Source organism: Varroa destructor, unplaced genomic scaffold (assembly GCF_002443255.2).
Source record: "Varroa destructor unplaced genomic scaffold, Vdes_3.0 BEIS01000006.1, whole genome shotgun sequence".
Taxonomy (NCBI): domain Eukaryota; kingdom Metazoa; phylum Arthropoda; class Arachnida; order Mesostigmata; family Varroidae; genus Varroa; species Varroa destructor.
The window spans coordinates 11,814,388-11,826,119 of NW_019211459.1; the positions used below are offsets into that span (position 1 = coordinate 11,814,388).

Sequence of the window (11,732 nt, forward strand, 5' to 3'; positions counted from 1 at the left end):
TATTGTAAGGTAAAAGTGATCAAATACATTATACTTTTAGTGAATTCTACGAGTTCAGACGAAATAATCATTAAGCTAAGACATATGACTTCGCCGGTGTACACTCGCGCCATCATCCACTTTTCTCTTTGTTGGGCCAATACATATGATTATTTGTCATTATTTAGGTGCGCGATTAATATGGGACACGTCCACGGAACAGCTCGTGTCTAGTGATTAACTTGCGGAACACAACATTCAATGAACCACAACGGCAACGAATCCCATTCACCCCTTCTACGAAAAATGGCTGAGCTTTACACAAGTAAGAAATTCAGGTGTTATTTTTGAATGTGTTATGCATACCCAGCTAAATTTCGTCGAGCCCAAAGAAGGCTAAACTGCACATCATTCAAGCCGAACTTTCCTAGTTTGCTTACCCTGCAAGTGATACAACATCGAACACCAGCTGCCGTGCAGGTCTATAATGGCAGTAAATCAAGATCGCACTGCTGTGGATAACAAGTCAGCAGCAGGTACCAGGTGTCCTGGTGCGACCAATGGCTGGTGGTGTAAACCAGATTGCCAGAAACGTTCTTCTTATTTGTCTCAACGAATGAGATTCTGTAGCAAGAACTACTACGGCAATAAGTTTCGTTCGCAAATCGAACATAGTTTTCCAAGCTCCCAAACACTTTTATGTATATACTATCGGTCCTCCATTTATCGGCGTGTTGCATATCATCTAGAGAGATCATATGGTTGGATTGTGTGAAACATATGCTCTACCATTGGTTTGATTTAGATAGATAGCACGATTCTAAAGCATCTCGCAAAAAAGGTAACGAAATGCTTTTCTTGAAATATTCCACTATTCGAATCATTTGTTACCTGTTAGACCGTGCCGTACTGCATGTCAAATTTAACCGTATCTGCAGCTGATTGATTTGAAAATCGTCGTAATAGTAACACAAAAAGTAGTAAACATTATAAGAACGATGTTGAGGATTGGTTGGATTTATTAGCAATAAAAATGTCATTGTGTTCATGGTTACTATCACTTAGCTGATAAACGTGGTATGATCTAATCGTATTACTAATATTATCATTTTGAAGCGAGAACTGAAAGCGCGTTACATCGTAATCGAGAATATCCTAAAACCGACCTCTATTAAATGCCAGATGGAGTGTGCGATGATATATAAACAATAGAAAGCAAAAACAGGAAATAGAAGGAAAAATAGAAAGCGAGAGACGAGGCCAAGTGTAACGGAGACTGGTTTCGTCGAGTTTCGATGACCTACCGCCGCCATTTGACACAGAGGGATATTTTTTTTAAATGAGCTGGTAAATATATTTCTTTATTCACACATGTCAGTATTTATTTTGTGTAGCATACGCACTTTGAACCGCTAATCGCACAAAAACTACTGAATGTGCTTCTGATTACTGCCAGTAGGCTAAGTTTATCGGAGCTGAGGCGTAAATGCTGTTTGACGCTTCTTGGTAATGATAAACGGGTGGCTAAGATTTCGCTGAATGCAAAGGTTGCGTCAAGAATAATTAGAAACAATTTCTTGAGAAAAAAAGCTCTTGCGAAACTATCAATAAGTAGAAGCTGGTAATCAAAGACGACTTTAAATAACTCTCATTGTTGCTGGTTGCTAGCGAGAAGTTAACACTTGTCACATATGCATTTCCTGTCTGTGTACTTGAAAAAAGCTTATTGTGCAAAGTTATGATTGTTAGGAGCGGGATTGCCGACAGTTGACAACCTGGTGCCGGAAGTTTTTTTGAATAGCCCTAAAAAGAAGCAAAAAGTCTGAGTAGGCGATGAGGTGTCGTGACGCGACGCTAACGTTAAGTTGTTGCTGCCAGCACACGTTCTCGTAAACCAGTGCGAATTGCAGGTACCGGAGTGCCATGTAACACCGCATGATATGAGAAATAGACACATTGAAAGTGGTGAACCTGTGCTAAAATATCGTAATTAAAAATTTTTAGATTGTACCATTATTTATGCGGAGCCACTTATAATCAGTTTTAGGGGAGTAGACACAATCGCCTCATTTCTTTTTGCTAAAACGGATGATCTTTAGTTTGTATTCGTATACCATCAAGGGAATGCCCAGTTTTTTTCCGCTATGGTAGTAACGAATTGGACTGGTCTTAATCATCCAGCTAATTATAGAGGGGCACACATCCAGTCGTATCTATTTCTTGGCTGTTTGCTTAGTGATTTCACTCGCCTTCTTAGGTTAACAGAATCTGATCATGCGTATTCTAACAAATAGTAATGCCTTTGATGAATGCGCCGCACATAGTCGAACATGCCCGGCGAGTTCTTTTCAGATGGGCTTTGTACATGCTTGTACAGCACGTTGCCAATCAATGAGAAAAAAACATTCGCAACACAGAGAGAGAGAAAGATTAAAAGACCTTTACGCAGGTTTAATCTGTGGCTGCTCGCGTGGCCCTCGCTTCAAGGCATATATGTAACAGCATTCACACTCAGTGTTCGTCGATTTCTCTAGTAATTCTTTTTTTTGTTGCTGCTTCACCTGATTCTAACATCATTAATACCATTTCGAGGTTGCCAAACCTATACGGTTTAGTTAGCCACGCAACATCTGCCATAAGCGACAAATGCTCTGGCTCAAGACAAATAACAAAAATCTTAAATCACTTTATTATGTTAATTAACATTATTAAATATGTTGATAGTGTTGTTTGTGCATGCATCGATCAATGCTTTGATAATTGACGATTCCCACGAAGTAAAATTTATATGCAATCCCTATCAGAAAAGTTGTGTTTTACCGTTATTTCAATACGAAAGTTACTCGAATGATAGTGCGCATGATATGATCGTGTCTATTGGTGAGCTGTAAATTGTAGTCACTTTGCTGATGATTTCGCGCGTGTTCAACGTGTTGTGGTTGTATTTATAGGTTTGCTCACGTATGAACCCGGTTATTTGGGTTACGCCGAGTTCCCCGAAGCGGATGATCCCGTTTGGCTTCTCGGAACAAAGTACATCGTGAAAGAGGGTACGTTGATCGAATAATAAACACATTCGGTATGATGTAACGTTTTTGGTGACAATTTGATAATAGTGGTTAGATTAGGTTTTCTATCATTAGATTGCGGAAAAACAATTTGTTGGCAAAAAAGACGTTACCGTGAACCATTTTTATTTTCGGTAAAATTTATAATCTGACTCAGGTGAGTCCAGTGAGCGGTATTTTATCTTGTCGCACCTCTACCAGCAAAATCAGGCTTCGTTTGTTTGCGTTCTCCGATATAGTTAAGCCAAACGACTAAAAGCAATTTTCATACGAAATTGACTTATTTGAAAGAAAATTAAAGATATTAGTGACTATTGGGGAACGTATTTAAGAAATCGATTTTTTGCCTTAAGCATTAAATACATTAAACTATTTCATATTAACAAACGAGGAATCCTGCACCTATCCTAGTAAGTGACTCAGCTCCGATTCCACGGTATGTTGCACTGAAAGCTATTACTGCCAATGCGATAGATTGCTTAGCTTCAACGATACCGATACCGCAAGGCAAACCCAATTGAAACTTTGATAAGACCACAGATGGATGCACATCTCCTAATGACTGATATTTCAACAAATTCAATGAACAACGATCTGTCTACCAACTCTAGCTTGAAAAGTGTGAAATCTTATGCAAATTCTAGATCGACTTAGTTCTTTATTTAAATGCTGTGCGTGAGCCACATGAAAGCATGTAATTACGTTGGACTTATGGTGGCAATTCCCTGTTTCAATATATGCTGTATTCAAAGTAATCCTTACTTATTTGAGCCTTTATCCTCAAATCTGCTTCTTAAAAATCTTTTTATGTCCAGCTGAAGAGCAGACTGTTGTAAATAGATAGATTTTTATATCACTATAAACACTTAACTGTACTGTTTTAGGTAAATGTGTTTTTGGCATTTTTGAGTTGAAAGCATCGCAAAGCATCGTGCAAACTTTGTATACAGGAAAAAAAATTAAAAATTTTCCGGTGTCGTTGACGATACGCGGTTTGCAGATGGGGTTGAGGCAGTTCGCCAAGCGTTTCGTTCACTGCTATGGCTCACCTATAGAAAAGGATTCGCCGCTATCGACGGCGAAGGCGGACGCACTACTGACACGGGCTGGGGATGTATGCTGCGCGCTGGGCAAATGATGCTTGCAAACGCCCTCGTCCGAAGACATCTAGGACGCGGTAAGGCTAGTATTTACCACACGATCAAAAAAGTGAGCTTTTGAAAAAAAGCCATTTCATCGGGTTAAATAAACGTTTTGAATTTTCTACGACTGTTTCTATTTTCAAATTTGATGAATGTTTAGTAGTAGAATAGAATTCCGTCTATTTGCACGTACATGCAAATGTCTGACAAACTTTTTGTTCTTCTGCGCAGACTGGCAATGGAGTACAGACCCTTCTGAAATTACCCAACGAGACGATTATCTGCGGTTACTTCGCCTCTTTCAAGACAAAAAATCCGCGACGTTCTCTATTCACCAGATTGCGCTAATGGGACAAAGCGACGGCAAGCCAGTTGGTGAATGGTTTGGGCCGAACACCGTAGCCCAGGCACTCAAGCGTCTCGTGCAGTACGACACATGGAGCGATTTGCGCATGCATGTAGCGATGGACCATATGCTTGTGCTCAGTGAGATTCGTAAGTTTCCCTATACGTTATAGAGTAATCATTAGCTCTATTGAGATTTAGGGGCATTGGAGCACTAGTGCTCGTTTCGTTCAACAGACATAAATGAACGAAAAATAAAACTACAGTTAGGTAATCCTATTTTGGTGATATTTTCAGTCATCTTGTTCACGTAGTTGGTCAGTTGGTTTTCTTTACGATATTCGTAAGATCGAAACTCTTCTACTATTTAAACGCTACGGTATGACAGGAAGTCTATGTCAAGCAACAAACGACAGCCCCTGGAAGCCGTTGGTGTTGGTAATCCCGCTTCGGCTTGGTCTTGCCGATATGAATGAAATCTACATCGGGGCACTGGGTAAAGCACTGCAAATTCGAGGATCTCTGGGTATGCTTGGAGGTCGGCCGAGCCATGCTCTGTATTTCGTTGGAGTACAAGCTAACCAACTCGTCTTTCTCGACCCGCACACGACACAGAACTTCGTTGATTTGGATCAAGAGCCTATCGATGATTCATCGTATCACTGTTGGAACGCACAGCGGATGCCTATCAATGCAATTGACCCGTCCATCGCACTGGTAGGTTCTAGACCTGAAGAATCTTGGTTTTCTCTGAGTTTTTAAAAAAAAACTTGAAAGTTCAGTTAGCCGGCGGCTCGTATTGGTGAGCTCTGACGTTTTAAAGAGCTAAGATCTGATCGGTTTCTTTGTAAACGTCTTTTGAAAGTTTGATTATCGTTTAAAATGAGCACCATAAGCACATAGAAGTGTATGCGTCAGCGAAGGGAAGTTTGGATTTCGGAACAGTTTACTGTAAATGTAAGTGAACAACACGATGATGATATAATGCAGTATGGCAATCCCGCATTGTTCTCTTGATGTTATCCTCCCTCCTGAAAAACCTACGTGAAAGAGAACCGCATTCGTCACAATAGATTTTCCTCCCAAAGATGTCTTGAGGGAAGTATCGTTTTCCTCTTTCTTTCGTGTTTTTCATGGACTGAAGACCAGTTACAAGCGTCATTGAAAAGCCACTAACAATTCATAATCGGAATTTTTTGCTAAATTAATTTCTCTGGGGCCCCAAAAACCCCTTTCCTTAATAACTATACAAAGCTGGAAAATAATGAGAAAAGATTTTTCTAAGGATGTTTTCCTTATTTGCACCCATTCCTTGTGCTTCCACCCCGCTTTCCGTTTGGCCTTCATCAATCTATCCGACCCGAAGTCGTACTACATAGAAAACGAGGCGGATTTAAACGAGTGGTGCAGCGAAGCCAGGGCGCACCTCATCGACTCTTCGAATCATATGTTATTTGAGATCACGGAGATCCCGCCGAGCTGGCCTTGTTGCGAGCCGGAATCTGCTACCGGCGGGCTGGACGCATCGAACATTAACACAGCGGGGTCCAGCTCGGGACGCGCCGCACACTCGGCTAGTGATGACCCCAACGCCAACCGTCGGTATGATACCTCTGACGACGAATTCGAGCTGCTCTAACAACAGCCGTTTAGCAGCATAACGCTATTGTTTAAAGTCGCCGTCCACTCAAAAAGAGGACATAGCAAAGAAAAAATTGTTACACCAGAAGCAACTTCCTTGAGCCGTTTCTTCAATTGCAGACAGAGTTGAATGCCTGAACCCGATGAAGAAGAGACGAAAGCCAAATTATGAATCTAAAAATGTACATACGTATATACGAGGAACGTTAGCGCAATTGACATATGGAGATTAGCTAATACGCGAACTTACGTGCTCTTTAACAAGATCATTGTTTCGGTTACAACCGGCTTCGCCCTGTACAGTTTGCTCAATTATATATGCAACACTGACAGGTACCACCAGTTTGTTGATTTCATCCCGAAAGCGACTGCGGAGCTTTATTATTGTCATTTTTACTCTATAGTGCTAATTATGTACGATTATTACTACGGAGCTAACATTGACGTCTTAGTCTCAAAACTGACGGCTATACACGTGGTGATAGTAGACTGTTGTTATAACATTGGGATCTTACCTCCCATTCCGATCCTAAATTATCAAGAACGTCTTTTTAGCCTTATTTATCTGGAATATGGGCTATACTGTTACTGCATTATTACCATGTAAATAGCGCAGATGGATATTAATTAAATGTTAAGCATCGTTTTCTCTAATACGGGATCGGTCAGCATATTATATATATATATATATATATATATATATAGACAGATCACACAAAAAGATAAAAGGTTATTGGTTGCGTATGAGACGCTGTATGAATAAATACTTTTTTCTGCATGAATGCCTAATAATCGTTTCAGAAATAATTAAAATAACAACACTGGGACCTTGATACACGATCACCAACGAGGAAGAAAACAATGTGCGAACTCTTAGCAGAGCTTCCGGTTATTGATAGAACCAAGATATCAAATATTCGGCATCACAAAATCGTATGCGTAAAACTTTGGTAAGAGCTAGTTATAGAAAAGAGACCAAAAAAAAAAAGACAACAAAAAGCGAAGAAAAGTGCGCCGTCGTTTACTGACCACTATATTATACTGCCTCAAAAATACGGAAGCAGCATGAACGTAATGGTACACAGTCAGCTGGGTAACTGTCGAGGCCAGGGCGGAGAAGCAATCATAGAAGTCTACGAGCACCCGTAGATTAAATAATAACAGTAATATTAATAATAACAGCATCAAGAACAACAAGTTTCTCCATTGAGCACACGTTGCGCTTTGTTCAACGCGAAGTAAACGTGACATCTACGTCGAAACAACGAGAAGGCGTATTGTACATGTTACATACAAAATATAGAGATAAAAACATACATGAGAGAACTTTTACCAACCGAAGCAGTAAGAGCCACCAATATTTATCTTTAGCAATGTAATTACTACTTGAATATGGTGGTAGCATGTCGTATTTTTTTTCTCTGATCCAATGGACGTTCACACGAACAAAGACACTGACCAAAAGCGAAGATACACTCGTTTTATGAGCGCATCTTCTCTTATCTGTGGTAACTATGGCGCTGCGGTGCGTGCTGTGCTCCCGTCACCGAGCTCATGCGTCCATCACTGTATTTTTCTAATTGACTGCGATTTCTTAAAAGACGCTCATATGTAGGAGAATAAAGCGTGTTCGTCAAAGAATAATGAACTCCGATTCGCTGGTCTTGGGTGTGCATCCAACCCGCGTAAATTATCTTCCGTTCAGCGCTATCAATGCAAAATGATCTAAAAAGAATCACCTGTTTTTGAAAACAAGCTTCGTACTAGTTATCCGACAAAGTTCCTTACAGAACGCATACAAGGAACGGAAGTTTAGCCATCGTACGATAATACAACAAAAAGCAATTCTTCTATCGATATTATATACATAAAATATGCATAGAAATGTGCACATACAATGTAGTTTGGGTTTGTGTATGTCTCAAAACGCACGCAGTGAAAGCTGTGTGCAGTGGATGCCTATGATTTCTGAATGGAGATCGAGTATGAAGTGCTACTTTGTTAAAAACAACCTTGCAAGAACTTTCGAAAGAAGAACTTTGGAGTCCATGCGAAGAAGGTCAGCAAAAAATAATTGCAACACAACACACAACAAAGAAGTGAAAAACTAGTTAATAAATCAACGGAGTTGTAACAAATAATTCTTCCACATGCCCCTAAGGATAATGTAATAGTTATGGCCTGCGTTTTTCATTTCGAACTGGAGATAGGGGGGATTCAAATGAAATGACATATATATGTATGGTCGACAACAGCGACACCAAAAGACAACTCGTATAATATATAAATCTATATTGGCGTTGTATAATTTAGCTTAGCTGCACAAATTAGTTTAGTTGTATGGTTACTACAAGACAGAGTGCGTCTGAAATAATAAACTATGAAAGTGTGTATTATTTTCCTAGACAAACGATCGAATGCATTCGTTGCTTGGGTGTTATTGATAGTTTGGTAATAAGTTATTCATCGAGAACTCTTTAACAATTAAGACCTCCGTAACCAGACTCTACTATTTATTCGCAAAGATGAAAATTGATTGCGATTAGTCTTGCTGTACAGCAGCTTCAAAGCTTAACAGTCTCTTCGTCGCTGTGAACACCAATGCTTTATAGTCTTAAGCTTTTCTTTCATTTAAAAGTTGCCTTCTTTACTTTAATCGTCCTAAAATCATTCTTTCATTCTTCAGCGTAAAAGTGGTAGTTGAAATAGACACCGATTCAAAAGACATTTATACTGATGTAAAGGCCGTCCTAAACAATATTAAACGCGCCTCCCGACACGCTCCTAAATACAAAATATTCACGTTGGTGTTCGATTCGAAAGCTAGATATTTGTTTACCCTTTGTCTTACTTTTCTGGCTTTTTTTTTTTAAGTAACTACGTTTAACTAAAACTATTTATTTGACTTCAATAAATGTGCGTAGATATGCTAGTTAGTTAGAAGTTTGAATCTCCATGTGTCCTTCTTTGACTTTATTTATCGGTTACGCCATTCGCGACGTTGAATAAGATCTTCAATATAATATCCAACTTGCTTGTATTCTCGCAGCTATCTAACGCTTCTCGTGTAAATAGGGCAACATAAAAAATGTCTTGTGACAATAAACGACTAAAAAATTCAGTGTTCATTAACAAATATTAGCCATATACCTAACAGTGTAGAACAACGTATATCTAAATTGTATAGATGGTAAGTTTTAACACAAAATACAATCTCAAATTTTGTTTTATTAGCTTTATATATTTTATTTTGGTTATTTTTCATTTTCCCTCGTTGCTCAACCGGCATTTCCCCTCTATTCTGCTTCTAGGATTTTCATCTCTTTCTCTGTCTCCTTCTTTCCTTCCTCCTATTTTTCGCGCTGTCCATCTTCTTTTATTTCTCCGTTAGTTTTTCCTTGTCCACCTTTGACGACACGACATAGTAATGCAGATGTAGGATACAAAAAGAATACGCCTCCGCCACCCCCCCTCCCCCCAACACAGGCAATCCCCTAAACCCTTTTCGCATAATCATTGTTTGCCCTCATTGGCATCATTTACTTTATTCCTTTTATCTTAAATATTCATAACCCTCATTTTTATCTGAGACTTAATTGTTCAGTTTATCTCCAATAATCCTTCTGCTGCATTCTCCACTTTTAGCCTTTAGCGCGCATCTCGTTTTACTGCTAGACACTCTCTAATTGCTCCAGTTTCTACATCTATTGTACTGCCTTTTCTATGTTCGCACCTTTTTGCCACTACGTCTGCAGCACTATCGTTATTCTAATATTTATCTAAATCATTCTTTTCTCATTGTTACTCTGTTATTTGTATAGAATTATAGTCGCACTACCGCACTATTACTCCATCAGAGAAAGGGAGACTCGTCACTTGTAGAATTGCCCCTGCCACCGCCGCGGGGCATAGAGTCCAGAGCGAGACGTCTTGCTATTGGCCGAGTTGCGCTTTCTGTTTAGTTTGAAAGGTTCACTAGCAATCACACATCGTCACTGAAAACACATCAGCGGCTTTTGTTTCGGGTAATGCGATCATATTAACTGTAGATATTTTATAATAATATTTCTAATATATAAAGAATTATACAATTAATTATACTATCTTAAAATAATTACATGCGCTACTCAAATGGGTAGTGTCATAAAATAGTAATAAATGTTTTAGGGAAGTGGAAATCGATACGCAAATCCATCTAATTCAGAGATAATAAGGCCTTATGGAACGCCAATTTATGTACGTTTTAGCAGCAACACAAAAATAGTACTGACACATGATAAACATCAACTGTGATAAAAAAAAAAGTAATTATTTTAAAAAAATTAACAGACCAATGAAAGAAAATGACGAAAAAAATCCGCACTTTCTGCATGTGTACACACCTTATCGATAGAGGTAGCTTAAGTGGTGCGCGTCACACTTCATTAACTTAAGCAACAATTCGGTATTTCCGTTTTTCTCCTTTCAATCTTATGTATGTTTTGCTGAATTCGTTAAGATTCTATTATGCCTTAAAGTGCGCTATACACGCCTGCCTATATTGCTGGCTATTTTGTTGTCTCGGCGTCTCTTTGTCATCACCATCGATTTCAAATGGGCTCATGGGCAGCTTCTTCTTCCTGTTCATTTTTGTTTGTGCATAATCATGTGCCTGCGAGATTTTTGCTAATTCTATTCTAGTGTCTTCATGACCGACGCCTACTTGCCAGCGTCTTCTGGCATACACGAACCAATGTCTTGTCCTTATATTGTAAGTATGTTTATGTTGCGTGCTGATTTATCGGTGTCTGTACATCGGACGGCTGTTACTCTAAAAGGGAAGTCAAGGATGCTGCAGTTGGTTATGTAATGTGTCGCAGTGCAAAACTACGTCTCCTTTTACTGGCTCTCGTGGAGACCCAGTTGTTGACAACCCTTTGAGCCACGCCTCCCCCCCCCCCCTCCACAATCACATGTCCGATATTCATTATATGCAATACAGTCTTCTAATTCGACCATGCATTTGAATATTCTTTTATTAAGCGATATATTTTGCCAAATCATCATCATTAACACTGAGAGAGTCTTCAAAAGTTAGCGCTCACTTCCTATCGGCCATTTTCTTTCATAGCGCAACTTCAATGCTCCCTCCTTGTTGACGAAAATGGTGAAAACGCATCAACGTATGTCACGATTATTCGCCAATGTTTATTTTGAACGATGTGTGGCGTCCGAATGGTACGCGTGAGTTTGGGAGTTCGTGTATTTGATGTCTACATAACTGGATGTTTATGTTTGCAGATTTTTCTGCATGAAACCTGTTTATTTTTTGTATCAATATTTCTTTCGTTTACATCGTACCGTCTGCCGTCAGAATGTTAAGGAGGCATGGGATCAAGATTTAGTTTACGAGACCCCGAGTCTCAGGGATCTCTACCATAGGCGCAAGTCTTTTCTGACTTTTGATATTTCTTTGCTCCGCCGTCTGTTACTACGCTCGAGAGCGTCTGCGTGTGTCTGTGCGAATTAAAGCGAATGTGGATTTCTCATTTCTCTCTATTTCTCTCTCTCTTTCTAT

General features: G+C 39.4%; 1 protein-coding gene across 2 annotated transcripts in view; it reads left to right on the top strand.

Annotated features, from left to right (window-relative positions):
- Positions 1–8,588, top strand: part of LOC111253345 (uncharacterized) — a 17,088-nt gene extending 8,500 nt beyond the window's left edge. Inside the window, exons 4-8 of one of the 2 annotated variants that reach the window (XM_086992014.1) lie at positions 2,931–3,029; positions 4,048–4,224; positions 4,421–4,684; positions 4,923–5,251; positions 5,901–8,588. In XM_086992014.1, the coding sequence (XP_086848140.1) occupies positions 2,931–3,029; positions 4,048–4,224; positions 4,421–4,684; positions 4,923–5,251; positions 5,901–6,173 (1,142 nt within the window). In that variant the 3' untranslated portion in view covers positions 6,174–8,588. The remainder of the gene's footprint in view (positions 1–2,930; positions 3,030–4,047; positions 4,225–4,420; positions 4,685–4,922; positions 5,252–5,900) is intronic. The other variant, XM_086992015.1, reaches the window with a different exon arrangement.
- The last annotated feature ends 3,144 nt before the right edge of the window (positions 8,589–11,732 follow it).